The sequence below is a fragment of the Sorex araneus genome, chromosome X (assembly GCF_027595985.1).
Source record: "Sorex araneus isolate mSorAra2 chromosome X, mSorAra2.pri, whole genome shotgun sequence".
Lineage (NCBI taxonomy): Eukaryota > Metazoa > Chordata > Mammalia > Eulipotyphla > Soricidae > Sorex > Sorex araneus.
In genome coordinates this window covers 155360228-155378428 of record NC_073313.1, presented here as the reverse complement: position 1 = coordinate 155378428, position 18201 = coordinate 155360228, and the positions used below count along the sequence as shown (strand labels likewise).

General features: G+C 45.1%; 1 pseudogene and 1 gene segment (V, D, J or C); both read left to right on the top strand.

Moving 5' to 3' along the window:
- Positions 1-2579: 2579 nt before the first annotated feature.
- Positions 2580-3040, top strand: LOC129399841 (immunoglobulin heavy variable 3-74-like; annotated as a pseudogene).
- Positions 3041-17389: 14349 nt separating this feature from the next.
- Positions 17390-17830, top strand: LOC129399840 (immunoglobulin heavy variable 1-3-like). The segment is given in 2 exon segments: positions 17390-17435; positions 17514-17830. Coding segments are annotated over 2 exon segments (363 nt in total).
- Positions 17831-18201: the final 371 nt, after the last annotated feature.

Here is an 18201-nt window from a genome sequence, read left to right as displayed (position 1 = left end):
TTGTCTCAATAGTGGTACCAAGTCTTAAAAAGTATTTTGAGTATCACTGTATCACTGTCATCCTGTTGTTCATCGATTTGCTTGAGCGGGCACCGGTAACATCTCCATTTGTTCTAGCTGTGAAATTTTAGCAGGTTCTCTTTACTCATCCTTCCCAATGGTGCCACATTGGAGGCTCTTTCAGGGTCAGGGAATTGAGACCCATTATTGTTACTGTATTTGGCATATTGAATACATCAAGGGAGCTTGTCAGGCTCTGCCGTGTGGACAGGAAACTCTCAGTAGATTGCTCGGTTCTCCAAGAGGGAGAAGCAGACTTTAAGAGGTCACGTGACCATGCACTTCTGCAAGCTTTGTTTTATAATCTCTGGATCTTGGCCATTGATGGGATTGCATGGTTCTGGGGGAAGTTTGTGGGTGTGACTATCTAGCTACTGGAAAATGGGGGATCTGGGTGGAGGAAGCTCAGTCCTGATCTGAGCAGGCTTGGAAATCTTAGCCTTGGCACAACTGGACAACCACATGCAAAAAAATGGGCTTAGACCTCGACCTGACACCATGCACAAAAGTCAGATCAAAATGGATTAAAGACCTCAACATCAGACCACAAACCATAAGGTACATTGAAGACAAGGTCGGCAAAACCCTCCACGATATTGAAGATAAAGGTATTTTCAAAGATGACACGGAACTAAGCAATCTAGTAAAAACAGAGATCAACAAATGGGACTACATTAAACTAAAAAGCTTCTGCACCGCAAAAGATACAGTGACCAGAATACAAAGATTATCTACAGAATGGGAAAGGATATTTACACAATACCCATCAGATAAGGGGTTGATATCAATGGTATATAAAGCACTGGTTGAACTCTACAAGAAGAAAACATCCAACCCCATCAAAAAATGGGGCGAAGAAATGAACAGAAACTTTACCAAGGAAGAGATACGAATAGCCAAAAGGCACATGAAAAAGTGCTCTACATCACTAATCATCAGAGAGATGCAGATCAAAACAACCACGAGATACCACCTCACACCACAGAGGCTAGCACACATCCAAAAGAACAAAAGCAACCGCTGTTGGAGAGGATGTGGGGAGAAAGGGACCCTTCTACACTGCTGGTGGGAATGCCGACTAGTTCAGCCCTTTTGGAAAACAATATGGACAATTTCCAAAAAATTAGAGGTTGAGCTCCCATTTGACCCAGCAATACCACTGCTGGGAATATATCCCAGAAAAGCCAAAAAGTATAGTCGAAATGACATCTGCACTTATATGCTCATCGCAGCACTGTTTACAATAGCCAGAATCTGGAAAAAAACCCGAGTGCCCTAGAAAGATGACTGGTTGAAGAAACTCTGGTACATCTATACAATGGAATACTATGCAGCTGTTAGAAAAAATGAGGCCATGAAGTTTGCATATAAGTGGATCAGCATGGAAAGTATCATGCTAAGTGAAATGAGTCAGAAAGAGAGAGACAGACATAGAAAGATTGCACTCATCTGTGGTATATAGAATAATAGACTATAAGACTAACACCCAAGATTAGTAGAAATAAGTACCAGGAGGATGTCTCCATGGCTTAGAGGCTGGTCTCTCATTCTGGGCAACTCAGAGAAGGGAACACCAAGTAAAATGTGGTCGGAGGTCATGCGGGGAAAGGGTGATGTGTGCCGAATATAGACTAGAAACTGAACACAATGGCCACTCAACACCTTTTTTGCAAACCACAACACCTAATCAGAGAGAGAGATCAAAAGGGAATACCCTGCCATAGTGGCAGTGTGGGGTTGGGGGAGACGGGACTGGGGAGGGTGGGAGAGATGCTGGGTTTACTGGTGGTAGAGAATGGGCACTGGTGAAGGGATAGGTTCTCGAACTTTGTGCGGGGGAAACATGAGCACAAAAATGTATAAATCTGTAACTGTACCCTCACGTTGATTCACTAATTAAAAATAAATAAAATATTAAAAAAAAGAAATCTTAGCCTTGGGTCCTGCACACCTGGGTGCCTCTGCCTGTTCCTTCATGCATGAGGCCTGTACAAGCGTGTGGAAAGAGGCCTTGAGCATGGCTGTGGCTGAGTTCCGGAGGTCTTCAATTGCCGGGATCTGCTCAGGGCAGGGAGGGAAAATCAACCCGCCCCCCTCTGAGAGGCCCCAGTGAAGACAGCCAGGCACAGTGGCAGGACACTCTGCCATTTTGAGTACATTGTAAAAATCATTTAAGCTTTTATGTGTCACATTATATCACGAAATGGAAGTAGTACTCTACACGTTAGAAAATTTATATAAAACTAAACATTAAAGAACATCAGGTAAATTGCTTTTCATGTAATAATTGCATGCTGGAGTTCTGAATCTTTTCCTGGTCAAAGGCACCCCCGTACCACTCACCTGCTCTGGACTCCTCCCTTCTCTCTACAAGTTCAAATTGAACTTTTTATAGAGAGGGAGAACATGCAAATTAGACTCTCCACAGTGATGAAAACAGCCGAGCCCAGCCCCAGCTCTGAAAGAAAAGTCAGCTCAGGGGTTCCCAGGGGATACATCCTGACTCAGACAGAACCAACATGGCGTCTGGGTTGAGCTGGCCTCTCCTGGTGGCTGTGTTAGGAGGTAACTCATGGGCGACAGAGACATGGAGCATGGGAGAGATGGGAGAGGCAGGCCCATTATGAGGAGAGTTTCCTGACCAGGATGTCTTTGTGTTTGTAGGGGTCCAGTGTGAGGAGCAGGTGGTGGAGTTTGGGGGAGACTTGGTGCAGCCCGGGGTTCCCTGAGACTCTCCTGTGCAGCCTCTGGATTCACCTTTAGTGACTACTGGATGAGCTGGGTTCGCCAGGCTCCAGGAAATGACCTAGAGTGGGTCTCACGCATTAGGTATGATAGTGATTATATAAGCTATGCCGACCCTGTGAAGGGCCGATTCACCATCTCCAGAAACAACAGCAAGAACACATTCTATCTGCAAATGAACAGCCTGAGGGAGGAGGACACGGCACTGTACTATTGTGCAAGACACACACACTGAGGGGAAGGCCCTGTGGGCCCAGACACAAACCACCTGGAGGAGGAAGCAGGGTGAGCTTCAAGGGTGCAGGCCCCCAGGAGGCTCTGAGGATTCGCCCCATAGGAAATGTTCTTGCCCAGATGAATCATGTTTCTATGGAAATCAGGACTGACCTGCCCCTCAGCTATCAGATAGCCCTTACCTGTTCAACCTGTACCTGGGAGTCCTGTTCTCTGGGGTGGGTTGACCTTTGTGCCCTAATCCAAGCTCCAGATGGACATTCAAGGTTTCCCATTCTCTCTGCACCCCTTGGCCATTGTAGTGGAGAAACAACACGTGCAGCTCTGACCTCTCCTCAGTGAGGCAAGAGGCAGATATCATGGGAACCCACAACTCACCCTCAGGGAGTCTTGGGGTCACCAAAGCAGCCCGGTTGAGTCCTGACACAGGCTTCCAGTGCCCACATGGACACGCTCTCAGCCATGGGACCAGCCTCCTCTCCTCAGGGAATCTGACTCTCTCAGGATTGGATTCCTCACATCGTGTCTCCTGCAGTCACACACAACCTTTGCCAGAACCAGCTCTGGGTGTACAGGTCTTAAGCAAGGATGCTGTGAGGGTTAAGAGGAGAGAAATAAGAGAGAAAAATCATGGGTACAAGGAACTAACTGTCTCCTGGCCTGAGAGCCCCAACTGTCCTCCACATTCAGTATTGTCTATAGCAGAAATCACCAAAGCAGGAAGAAAATCCTTGGGTCAGGTGCCTAAATACCTTAATCTATCTCGGTTGGATTTTATCTATATCCCAGGGTGTTTTCACCAGATCAACACTTTGTCAAGGGCTTTCTCCATGGGACAATCTCCCAGGAGAGGGAGCACGATAGAGCAGATATAGGACCCTCAAAGTCCATGTTCAGCGTCTGAGGCCAGTGCTCTGGATTGAATGGTCCCATGGACTACACATCCAGTCTGTCTCATTTATCCATATCCCCAGCAGGCCATGAGCTCAGACCTCAGACTGCTCAGTGCTCTGTAGACAGTGCTCATAGGGGGCTTCCTGGTGCCTCTCATGGTTACAGGGAGTCACAGACACTGAGAGAATCTCACATCCAGCATGGGGATCTCTGTCCCCTGTATTTTGCCATGATAAGGGCCCTGTAACACATCGATAGATCCTAGAGTCTAACAGAACCTTCGTATGACTGAGTTTTCTCCCTCAGCCTCACATTGAACCAGGTGGAACTTGGAGTGGAAGCCGCAGAGGGGCAGGAGTGGGGATTGTCCACGGTCGTGTCCTGTCCTCATTCTCAACCATGGACCCTCCCCTATGCCATAGCTGTGAGGAAGGATTCTCAGGTCCTGTCTATGAGAGGACTGTGCTCCCAGAACTTTTGTAGGAGAAGATGGGGTTGTCAGGTCTTAGTGCACTGACCAGGTGTTGTTCAACCCAACTCACACAGTAATTTTCAATAGCTCTGACACAGGCAATTTCATAGCTTAACACCTAGTGAATGTTGAAAGTGAATACGCATCTCAGTGATCATTCTCCTAGGAATTAAGCGTCCCTTTGACTTGATAGTTGGTTTCCATCAAACATGAACTCTACAGGCAGGTGTCCAAGGTAGAACCATGTACCAGGTTTTAATCACAATGGGCACCAATTCCCATACTGAGGGTCTGAGAGTCCACACAATCCTCAAACACTAACCTGGTGCTGGACAAATTCAATTCTATTCTGAGACTTTCCCTGGACACACAATCACACCCCAGGTTCCATCTCAGTTCAGGAAGATCCCACAGGCTTCTCCTGGGTCTGACCAACACCTACTGGAGGGGAGTCTCACGACTTTATCATTAGTGAGATTACTGTGATCGACTCGGTCACAGAATTTAGAAAATGATTTTTGTTTGAGTAATGCTAATTTATTTTCCTAACGTTGAACTTATGAGCAGAAGATGAGCAGAAGAAACTGATGCACAGTTCAGGTGAGAGGAAGGACCCAGAGTCAGTCTCTCTCTGGCACCCCACTCTCCTGAACTTCACCAACCCTTAACCAAGTTAATGTCTTGATAATGATTTCATGGGAGACCACTGCAAATACTTAATACATCTGTTATTGCATACTAACCTCACTCTACACTCAACCTTCCCCAAAACAAGAAATTTCGGCATAAGAATCTCAATTCCACCCTTCCCCTCACATGGGGACCCAATTGAGAAGTTCTCCTGTGTTGGTGACTTTCCAAAGTGCCTGTTTAACAACAAATGCACCGTTGAGTCTTCCTTAATAAATAGAAAGAGATTTCGTGATTCAAAGTCAATGAAAAAGACTGAAACTGTGTTTCTTACTGTGAATCACTTTCTCAGGTACCAAATGACTAAATGAGGATAAAATTGGGTAAATTGTGACAGACTATAACTATGGCGGTTCCAGGGCTGCCTTGCAGGGGGCGCTCACACCCACTCAGAAGAGCTGCAGCCCAGGAGCAGGAGCACAGGGTTGGGAGGGTTTTTCACCCAGGGTCCCGGTTTCCTGTTGGGAAGACCGGTCAGCAGAATTGTGTGCCCCAGTGCGGGTTTCTGTCTAATGCCCGAGTCACTGTGAGAACTGACCTACTCAGGGCAGCCAAGACAATATTAATGAGAGTTTTAGGCATCAGGACCCTCACCCGCTGGACAGTGGGCAGCTGCATGTGCGTGTGAGTGGACCCAAATTGTCCACTGCTGTTCACATGCTGGCCCTGCTGCAGACAGGACACAAGGACACACAGGGCCCGTCAGCCACCGGACTTCAGCTGGGCAGGGCTGTCTCACCACACTGTCCCCTACTGTGGCCTGTCCCTCAGGTGAGGTGGAATCCAACCCAAATGACCTCTACCCACGTCTAAATTCTCCCCCACTCTGTGCTGACTCTGAGACCAAGGAGCTGGACTCCTGCTCACTCTCCCTGCTGAGTCTCAATTCACCTATGACGCCCATCTCTGGTGTCTGCCCCCATGGAACTGCAGACATGTGACTATCACGTGGGCTGGTGAGACCTCACCCCTGCTCACCCACACGCTCTGCACACAGGAACTCAGGGTTAGAAAGGCCACCCACGGCTTCTGAGCTCAGGAACCCTCGACAGCCCATACCTTGTGATACTGGGAAAATCAAGGGGGTCGCCCCGTGATGTCCACAGAGAGACACAGTCAGGGATTAGGGAGCTGTTCATTCACACACCCCCTCTGCATGCTGACTCCCCACATCTGCATCCTGTCTCTCTGATGAGTAGGACAGGAACCGTGCAGGTCTCTCCAGGGTGCTGTGGAATCCCTGTTCACTGAAGTGAGAAATCAGTGCTGGTGACCCGGAGAGCAGGTAAAGGACCCTGCACAGTGTGAGTCTGTGCATTGAGTCCAGATCCCGAGCTAATAGACTGACAGCTGAGGACCCTCCACTAGCTCTGCCCTGAGTTCCTGCAGGGTCGGGATCCCTCAGCGATCAACCCATGAAGAGAGTCCTGAGGCACAAGGCGACCTGCTGGACTCTGAGCTGTCTGCAGAATTGAGCAGAATTAAGTCCCTCTGACCAGGCCACCCACAGCAGGAACCACGGCACAGAGGCAGAAGCTTCTTCCTTGTCCCAATAATAATGAATTGCTGGAGAAGATCCCCAGGTCACAACTGTGAATTGGAGGAAGAGCGAGACAGCAGCATGTAAGCCAGGAGAAAGATCCACTGCTGTCTCTGTCCACCTCTATGACCCTGGGAGAGAATTGCTCTTCGCAGGATGGAAAAACACTCCTAGACCTTCTCTGAGCTCTATGGGTGTGTGTCTTTATCACAATGAAGAATGTCAGTAGGAGAAAATCTTGAAGTAAAATGGTTTTTATTTAGAAAACCTGAGGAAGAGGAGGTAGAGACAGTAGTGAGACAGAGAGATAGAGAAAAACAGAGACAGAGAGATAAAGATAAAAAAGAGACAGAGAGACTAAGAGTCAAAGAGAGAGGAAAAGATGTTGTGTGAATATTCCTGCGGTCGGAGGCACTGAGAACGTGGAAGAAATGTATTTCATGGAGAGTGTAGGTTCTCTCTGACTCTTAGACAAAGGTAGAGAGCCCTGAAATCTCCTTTTATTACCATTCTATAATTTATAGGGCTCAATACAGTAAAGTCATTAAAAAAAAGTTACGGGAAGATGATGCAAAGTTCTGTATACAGGAAAACAATGTAGGATCTGCATACGGACAACAAACATGCTTAGTACCTAAGATCTGCATACTGACAAGCAGGCTTAGTACCTAAGATCTGCATACTGACAATAAACAGGCTTAAGCAGAAACAGATCTGTGAGAAAACAAAAACTGACAATTTTGTTATAATTTAGGAAATTATTTACTAAGGCAGCCAAAAGAATATGTTCAGCATCATCCAAACCACTGGGCTCATCCTGGTAGTTTAGTCCAACCCCAACAAAAAGAGAGTCATGTGCATGTGGAACACAGGCTTCTGGAGAGGCAGAGAGAACTGAGGGTCATGTCCCAGAAAGGGAGATGTGGGCAGCTTGTGTGTGGGCAGCATGGGCTGGTTCCATGACCGCTCTCTTCCCTGTCCCATGTAACCTATATCCACGTCTCCCAACCAGCCCCACGTGGAAATTTCAGCCAGGGAAGAGACTGTTGCTTGTCATTGTCAAGAAGGCGAGGCTCGGACTTTCATTGTTATTCTTTGATACTCTTTGCCTGGCTTGTGTTCACTCTGGGGCTTCTGTCTGTAGGGTTTCTGTTGGCGCTTATCAAAGTATTATCAGGCCTCAGGTGGGTTTCAAGCACTTTTGAGTTATGTCCCAAGTACTCATTGCCAGGGGGTTCCTTCAATACTTTCCTGCACATCTGCTTCAGCACCATCAGTGACAATGGAAAGATCCACCTTATAACTATCTTTAAATGTCAGAGTTTCACTCACAAGGTGAGTGAACAAATACTGAGAAATTTGAATAATACTGGATTGGTCTTGCCCTGTGTGAATTTCACTGGGACAATGACACTTTGTCTTAGATCCCAGGATTTGCATTCACAGTGGCAGAACAGGAGCCACCCCACAGGGACACAGAGGGGCAGGGGCCTGTCTACAAGGTAGAGGTCCTGGGGAGCTGGGTTTGGTCATCAGGGACCTGAGACATGGGAACTCTCCTCCCCAGCTGCTGTTGCCCCATCAGCAATTCCTGTTTCCTGAGAGTTCCTCAGCATGTTTTCAGTGATGGAGGAAGAGACCCGGCACTGACAGGGCCCCAGGGACAGGCCTGAGTGCTCTGAGCCACAGTCAGCACCTCCTCCCATGGAGTCCACACACCAGCCTCCCCCGGGTCCCCTCCTTTCTCTACAGAGGCCCCCCATGCAAATCTGCACTCGGGACCCAGGTTAAAACCACGTTCACACTCACCCCAACTCGGGCTCCCTCTCCCCCTGACACACTGTCTGAGATCATGGACCTCGTGGGCAGGAACGTGCATCAGCGCTGGTTCCTCCTCTTTCTGGTGGCAGCTCCTGGATGTGAGTATCCCCTGGACAGAGGCTCCAAGTTGGGCATGGGGCATCTGAGCCCGTGACTCTCTCTGGATCTCTCTCCCCAGGTGTCCTGTCCCAGGTCCAGCTGCAGGAGTTGGGACCAAGCCTGATAAGGCCCGCGCAGACGCTGTCCCTCACCTGCTCAGTCTCCGTATTCTCTCTAACCAGCAATCATGTAAACTGGGTCCGCCAGGCCCCTGGAAAGCGGCTGGATTGGATTGGTCTTATAGACAGTGCTGGAAACAGATATTATAACCCGAGTCTTCAGTCCCGAGTCAGCATCTCCAGGGACACCTCCAAGAACCAAGTTTACCTAAAACTGAGCAACTCAGTAACTGAGGACACAGCCGTGTATTATTGTGCAAGAGGCACAGTGAGGGCAAGTCCCTGTGAGCCCAGACACAAACCTGCTGAGGGAGAGGGGAGCTGCAGGGTTGCGTGTGACCACCAGGGGGCGCTCTGCTCCCAGCCTAGAGTCCGTGCCTAGGTGCAGTATGAGGGGCTGTATATGGGTCGCTTTCTTTTCTTTATTCTTCATTATGTTCACTATGCTTTTTCCCTGTTTTGGGGGAATTATTTTCTTTTTTCTTTAATTTTTTATTAGAGAATCACTGTGATGTACTGTTACAAACTTATGAACTTTTTTCTTTTTTATTATAATATGTAAGCCAGATTTTGAAAAGCAAGTACAAACTTTTTAGTTGTTGTTTCCTCTTCTAGTACAAATTCATTTATTCCTCTTATAGTCCCACAGTGCACTAGAGACTGTTCTATTCCTTTAGGTAAGGTGTGGTTTATTTTTCTTTATACAAAGTTCATTCCTTCTTTCACAAAAAGGAGTGATTTCCCCCGTTACCTTCATTATTGTACTGAGGAAATACGATGGCAATAGTCTGAATGTTGGAGCTTGTGAGCCACAAACTCCCTGCGCTTCTCCTAGTACCAAATCCCCACAGACCCCCACACTCTGCTCTAGCCCTTGTGCTCAGCCTCTTCTTCCCAGGGATCTGAGCCCCCACCCGACTCCTCTCGGGAACCCCAGAGTGTGGCTATGATGCAGGGCTGTTATCATTGGATCCTGTACATCCTGACTCTCTATTCTCTGTGTACCACAAATTAATGAGATTGTCTGCATTTGTCCTTTTTCCTCTGACAAACTTCGTTTAATCTGATATTCTCTGGTTCCATTCATGGTCCAGAAAATGTTAATATTTTGTCTTTTCATATAACTGCACAGTATCCTGTTGTGTATATACACCACCACTTTTCCATGAAACTCTCATTGACATTAGTTTTGTTCTCATGCCCTTACAGCTATAGTAAATGCTGCAATGAACATACGTTGACATATATTTTCTCAAATGACTGGTTTCATGGTTAGATGAAGATACCAAAAATAGAATCACTAGTAACTTGGATCCTCCACAAGCTGTATTACAGATTCATCAAAAGGATCTCACCATTCTACAAGGAATAGATCATTGACATAAAGAGAGGGGTGCGGCAGGGTGGTACCATTTCACCAAAACTCTTCAGTGCCACCCTCGAGAACATCATGCGACAACTGGAATGGGAAGGAATGGGAGTTATGATAGATGATTGGCAACTACATTACCTCCGCTTCGCTGATGACATCATTCTCATAACACCAAACATTAGCCAAGCAGCACAAATGCTGGCCGACTTCGACCGCGAGTGTGGAAAAGTCGGACTGCCTGCAGCTGAATCTCAGGAAAAAGCTGTCCATGAAAAGCAGACTAGTCCTTGGGGCTGGAGCAATGGTACAGCGGGTAGGGCGTTTGGCTTGCACGCGGCCGACTTGGGTTTGATTCCCAGCATCCCATATGGTCCTCTGAGCACCGCCAGGGGTGATTCCGGAGTGCAGAGCCAGGAGTAACCCCTGTGCATTGCCAGGTGTGACCCATAAAGCAAAAAAAAAAAAAAAAAAGAAAAGTAAAAAAAAAAAAACAAACAAACTAGTCCTTGACATTCCATTTGATCTCAATGGAACAAACATCTCCGAATGCATCAGCTATGTGTACCTGGGTCGAGAACTCAACGTGAGGAATGATTTGGCACCAGAACTGCGCAGGAGGAAGAGAGCAGCGTGGAATGCCTTCAAGAGCGTCAAAGAAGTGGTTAAGAGGACAAAGAACCTCCGACTCCGGGCATATCTTTTCGATTCCACCGTTTTTCCTACACTAACATACGGCTCAGAGACCTTAGTCCTACGCAAACAGGATGAGAACGCTATTCAGGTATCCCAAAGAGGAATCAAAAGAGCTATGCTAAGAATATCACGTTTCACTCAAGTGAGAGAACGAATCCGGAGTTCCGACTTTTGTCGACAGTCAAGAATCAGGGATGCTGTCTTGTTTGCCAACGCGTCAAAAATCAAATGGGCGAGACACGTAATTTGATTCAGAGATGACCGCTGGATTAGAGCTATTACTGACTGGATTCCACGGGACGTCAAAAAACCGCATGGCCCCCCACCAAGGAAATAGTCAGACCTCTTCATCAAAACCCTGAATGAACGCTTTGAAGCTCTTCCTGTTCCTGGAGCGAGCAGATATCACTGGGCTACACGAGCACGCAACAGGGACAAATGGAGACATTACTAGCACCTGTTTGATCAAACAGAATATCAGCGGGATGACAAGTGATACAAGTGATACAAGTAACTTGGAAATTTCATTTTTTAATAGAAATCTCATAGTGTTTTCCATAGATAGGTTCACACAAACAGAAAGTGTTTCCTTTGACACAATGTCCCAACACTGGTTGTTTTCAGTATTTTTGATGTAAGCCACTCTCACTGGGGAGAGATGGTCTTCATTGTCTTTTATATTGACATTTCATTCATAGTAATGTTGAACAAACACCTTTTCATATGCCTATAGCGCTAGGAATGTTGCTTTAGAATAATATCTGTTTTTTTCCCCAAACCACATTATGATGGGTGATTTATTCTGATGGTGATCTTGGTGAGTGCTATGTATATCGTAGATATTAGGTTTAAGATAGATATTATATTTCTCCCAGTCAGTACGGTACCCTAATTTTAATGTCATTTACATTGTCATGATGTAAATGACTTCACATCATGGAGTAATAGCACAGTGGGTAGGGCGTTTGCTTGCATGTTGCCATCCCAAGGTTGATTCCTCCATCCATCTTAGAGAGCCGGCAAGTTACAGGGAGTATCCCGCCCACACGACAGAGCCTGGCAACCTACCCGGGTCATGTCTGATATGCTAAAACAGTAATAAGTCTCACAATGGAGATGTTACCAGTGCCGCTTGAGCAAATCGATGAACAACAGGACGACAGTGCTACAGTGCTACAATGTTTATATTACCATTAAAAGCTTTTAATTGATTTAGTTCATTTTATTTGTTTTAGTTTATCTCATCTCTGACAATGGAGTGAAACTATAGATGAGCCCTTTAAAATCAGTATCATGGAGATACTGGCCAAGATTTTTCTCTGTGAATTTTGAGTATTCTGCTGTCACAGTTGAATCATAAGTCCACTTAATAAAGTCTGTATCTGTTGTGAGATATTGATTCAAATCTATTTTTTATAATTGTTTTGTTGTGTTGCTGTTTTTGCAACACCATTTGTTGAAGAGATTTTTCTTGCTTCATTCCATAGTATGGAATCCTTTCTGAAAGATTCACTGAAAAATGTCTAAAGATTTATTCTGGGCTCTCAATTCTATACAGTTGAACTGAGTTTCTATTCCTGAAACTCATGGGTAAATTTCTTTAGCTTCATAATATGATTTACAGCCTGTTCCCAGGAGATATCACAGGTCTCAGTGAGGCCCCATCTGCACCAGAACACGCAGTTATTCCTGCCAACCAATCTCTGGCACTCCAGGTCCCACTGAGAAAACACCACAGACTTTGTGGCTGCCAGAAGTTACTAGAGTCACAGCCCTAGCTGAACAGAGTGAGGAACTTCACTCAATCCATGCCAGACCACAGGGCACTTATATGCTCAGCTCCCACAGAGCACCAGGAACAGTAAACATAATTCTATTGTTTTAATGAATGTGGACTGAATCCAGGTCAGAACATCAGAACATCCAATGTTCTGTGTGTGTGCGAAGAGCAACAATCTTCTCAGTGCTCTCTGACCTGAAGAAAACACTGACAGGGAGATTCAGAATCTCAGTGAGAGAAATAAGGGAACAATGATCACTGTTATTCAAACAGAACTGAAGGAGAGAAAGAACAGACTTTATGGCTGAATGAGGAAACACAGACAGAAATAAACGCTGCGGTTGTGTGATTGTGTGCTGTGTGTGTATCCTGCCTACTATATTTAGTGCATTACAGTAGTTCAGTACTTGGTGCTGCCGTGAACACGACTATGATCATCTTCACTATTGATGCTTTGGGCTTTCTAGGAGACTCAGAAAGTACCTGAGGCTCATCTTAGTCTGAAGGGGAAGTTCTGAGCCCTGGTGACTCTCTGAGAAGGCAGTGGGGATGGAGTCCAGAGTCGACTTTGTTTCGCTTTGTGCTTGTGGACGGAGAAACCACATCCTAGGACCTTGATCTGTGCACAGTTTGAGTGAGGCCCTGCGCTGTGAAGACACATGAAGTGTGTCCCGACTCTGAACCTGCAATGACCCATTCACATTGGTCACAATTCCACCTGAGGACTCACCGACTCTCTCAGCTGTTTGTGCACCCAACAGTGAATGTGACTTTTTGTTTGTGATTGTGGTCAGCCCATAACAAACGTCATGTCTTGTACCAAGCAGTTTCACTTGTCTGAGTTCAAACACATTGTTCTCTGTCTTCTCATTTCAATTTCCCTCCTGTAAACTAAATATTTTGGGATCAATGTGAAGCCAAAGTTTTCACCCATTTCATGCTTTTAGCTTTTAGTCTATCAGTTTTAAATGACTCAGTCAATGTAAATAAAACAATGACCAGCATCAAAATGCAACCAGAAAAACTGAGGAATATATTTGTCCACCTTATCTGATGTCACGATCATGATCACGAAATCCCGTTAATCATCAATTTCTCGAGCGGGCTCAGTAACCTCTCATTTTGTCCTTTCCCTTAGATCTTAGAAGTCTATCTTGACTCAGCCCTCCCAACGATGTCACACTGGGGGCTCTTTTAGGGTCGGGGGAATGAGATCCAGCTTGCTACTGGACTTAGCATGCGGATACACCATGAGAAGCTTGCAAGGCTGTCCCATGTGGCCAGGAAACTCTCAGAAGATTGCCAGTTTCTTCCAGAGGAAGAAGTAGGCTACAAGATATTGCGCGGCCGCAAAGCAGCCACACCCTTCTGAGTTCCTGAGTTCAGAGGGGCCTGGGTTCCTCTGCCGGTACCTTCATGCATGAGGCCTGTCCGAACGTGTGGAGAGGGGCCTCGAGCATGGCTGTAGCAAGGTTCCGGTGGTCTTCGGCCGCTGGGAGCTCTGCTCGGGGTGGGGAGGAAAGCTGGAGCCCATCCCCTCTGAGGGGCCCAGGGCAAGAGACCCTCTGATGTAGAATTAGTAAAATTTATCTGATGTAGGATTAGTAAAACTTATATAAAGAGCTTGTAGAATTTAACAACAACCAAAAAAACCCACATTTAAGATGAGGATTTTAAACAGATACATCCTTTTATTAGACGATGATGCAGAGAACTGTGTAAATAAATTATCCTTGTCATTTATCAGAAAAATGCAAATTAAGAGAATTATGAGTTATCACCTCATACCAGGGAGAACGGTACAAATCTCAACAAATGAAAATATTTTGTGTTAGCATAGATGTGTGGGAAATGCAATCCTTATTCACTGTTGGTGGGAATAGCAACAGGTTTGATTCTTGAAAATAACTTGGATACTGCCTAATATACTAGGAATTGAGCTTCCATATGACCCAGACATTTCTTCTTGGCATTTACTCCAAAGAACCCAAAACACTAATTTGGAAATATATTTTCAGGCCCATAGTTATTGCATCACAATATTGTATTAATAATAGTCAAATCTGAACCAATACAGATAACTGAGAATATTTAACTCGATGAAATATAATACATCTACATAATGAATACTATGCTGCTACCAAGAATAGTGAAACCATGAAATTCGCTTATAAATGGAGGAATATGGAGAGTATCAGGCTGAGTGAGATGAGTCAGAAGGAGAGGGATAGATATAGAATATTTGTACACTTCTTTAGGATTTAAATTTTTGTATTAAATTAATATTCTGTTCCAGGAAACACAGGGACCAGTAGGACTGGTCAATGGTTGGAAGCTTGCTTCAAGTGTGTGTGGGGCAAAGGACAGAGAAGGACCAGTATGAAAGGGATAGTTAGATATGATCACTCTGGACAAGAAATGAGTGTTGAAACTAGGAAAACGGATATACATGATAACCTTTCAGTGTCTGTATTGCAATCCATAGACCCCACAGGTGAGAGAGAAGGAGTAGTGAGGAGAGAGAGAAAGAGAGAGAGAAAACACATATAGGATCCTAGGGATCAATAAAGAAGGAGGATGGCTCATATGATGATGACAACATTCTGTATGTGGGTTGTCTTTGTCAATCCTGTGGCATCTCTCTCTCCCTCTCCCTCTCTCTCTGTCTCTCTCTCTCTATCCCCTTGCATTTCTGCAAGTAAAGTTTTTTAGATAAGACTATTTTACTTTTCTTATCATGTTGAGTGAAATGAGTCAGAAAGAAAGAGACAGACATAGAAAGATTACACTCATATGTGGAATATAAAGTAGCAGAGAGGTACAAGCTTGCAATGAAGCAATTTCAGGCAGAAATTTCTCTGGACTTAGTTACTAAAATACTAAAATACAGAAATCCAAAACCGTGAGGCCGCTCCACCTCATATCTCTTCATTCTCACCAATGGAAAACAAATTATCAAATGCTTCCTTTTCAGCAGGTCTGAATTTGGGGGGAGAAACTCCAAACAATAATAGTGAGTTTTTTGTTGAAATATCGAGTGTAATCAAGTAAAGTGAAAGTAATGTGAAATATACAGTTACACAGGCGGGATGGGGGGAGGCACACTGTGATTCTTGGTGGTGGAATATGTGCACTGGTGAAGGGATGGGTGTTCGAACATTGTATAACTGAGACTTAAACCTGAAAGCTTTGTAACTTTCCACATGGTGATTCAATAAAAAAATAAATTAAAAAAGGGCTATTTTACTTTTCTCTCCATCTCCCCTTTCCTAGTGTTCACAGAGAGGCAGAAAATGTATCTCTGACTTTCAACTGTTCAGGTTCTCATGTGTGCTAGGTGGAAAGATGTTTCCAGATTTCTAACATGTTTGAGCATAAATCAGAACTCAAGGGTTTTCCCATTTGGAGAAGGCCATATGCTCTCTTGAACATGGCTTTCTCTTTCTCTACCCTTGCATTACTCTAGGAAAATTTCTTTAAATAATACTATTGTGTATCATTGAAAAAGTCAGAGCTCAAGTTATACGAGTTATAAAGCTTTATTCATTTTATACAATTCATTTCTTATTTACTTATATTTGTTCCACAAAGATTGCAGTATAATATACTTGTTGACACTATGTTAGACTCATTGCCTCATTTTTTAAAATGCATTCATCTCATTAGGATATTTAATATAATTTTGTTTATATTAGTCTTTACTTAAATATTTAAATCCTCTTTTAGTTTGACAGCTTTCACTATTTAGATTGAATAAATTAAGCATTTATTGTCTCAATTTTACATAATCTCCTCAAGGAACACTCAGTGTCACCTATTAATATTTATATATATAACTATTTGACTTGCCAATATTTTTCAAGGACGCATCAACCAGGGCAATACCTGAGCACAGAGCCGGGAGTAACCCCTCAAAACTGCCGTTTGTGTCTCAAAACCAAACATAAGTCCCATAAACTCATGATCAAGGCTTCTGAAGTGAAGTGCCAGGATTCAGTCCTGTGTTAGAGATGCCAAGAGGTTAAAGCCCCTGAGGGCCCAGAGCCTCTCCCTGCAGGGTGAGGACCGGGCTGCAGGGGGCGCCAAATCCCAAGAACACAAAGTTGCAATCCTGACTTGGGTGAAGAGATGAAAAGGGTTTCTCTTCAGAAACAGGAATACTGTATGACTGAACTCTAATCACGAACAGCTATGTAACGCTCTATCTCACAATGATTTAATAAAATAATAATAATAATATTTTTAAAAAAAACTCAGAAAACTAAATTTTGCTTTGTTGAGAAAATAAAAATCAAAAAAAGTATAGGACACAGAAAGTTGAATGAGCATAGTTATCCTTTTCAGAGGTACATTTGTCATATTGATAAGGCAGTAAATCCTGTATGCAGGTGGTGTTTCTGGACTTCTTAGTATCTCCAATGGAAACCACTGAAGCATTAGGATGGTTTTGTAGTCTCCCTGTAGTATCCATTGGGGAGTTACAGGATCCCAGAAATAACCTCAGAGCCCAGGTGTGTCCGGTTGTGTCCAGGCCATACAGATGTGAGGGGCCTGAGGGGAAGGTCCTGAAAGGGCTTGTCTCTCCATAGGGGGAGGTCTGTGTGCACAGAGTCCTGGATCAGGGCAGGATCTCATCTCCTAAACAAGGATCCGAACATGGACCTCTTCCCTCCCCTTGAGGGTGGACCCGGTGCTTCCACAAACCCCTTCTCAGGTTGGACCAGGCCTTCAGCTATGAATTCTACCTCCTCATGAATATGCAAATTACACCAGGGACACTGAGTTAAATACAGATGTGTCTGTATCCTGAGAACATCACACAGCTGCCACACCCACACCTTCAGAAGCCCCTGAGTGCACGGTCCCCACCATGGACTGGACCTGGAGAATTCTCTTCCTGGTGACAATGGCTGCAGGTAAGTATCCCCAGTCCTTGGGCTGAGGGAATGGGGCCAGTCAAGTGGATTCCACCCACTCCTGTCTGCTGTCCACAGGTGTGAACTCCCAGGTACAGCTGGTGCAGTCAGGGGCTGAGGTGGCAAAACCTGGGACATCAGTGAAGATCTCCTGCAAGGCATCTGGATACAGCTTCACTGGTTCCTGGTTGAACTGGGTGCGGCAGACCCCAGGACAAGGGCTCAAGTGGATGGGAAGAATATACCCTGGTGATAGTGATACAAAATACGCACAGAAGTTCCAGGGCAGACTCACACTCAGTGCAGACAAGTCTAAGAACACAGCCTACATGGAACTGAGCAGGCTGAGCACTGAAGTCACGGCCGTGTATTACTGTGCGAGAAACACTATGTGACAACCACATCCTGAGTGTGTCAGAAAACTGAGGGAGAGGCAGCTGTGCTGGGTGAGGAGATGACAGGGACGCTGATCCTCCTGACTTCCTCCTCAGAGAGTCAGGGTCTGAGACACAGAATGTGGCTCTCAGGCTCAGGTTTGTTTGAGGAAATGGCTCAGTATCTCTCTCTGTCCTTTGGAAACAGCCAAGAAGAACATGGCTTCTCTCCAGAATAAACAGTTCTAGAGAGTCAAAAATATATTTGCCTCATATTTTCTTCTAGAATTTTTCAGTGGAGTGTCCCAGATGATACAGGTAGAACGACATAGAAGTTTGGGCTGGTGTCAGTGTGCACTCATGAATTGTAGATCTATCCATGACAGACTTGC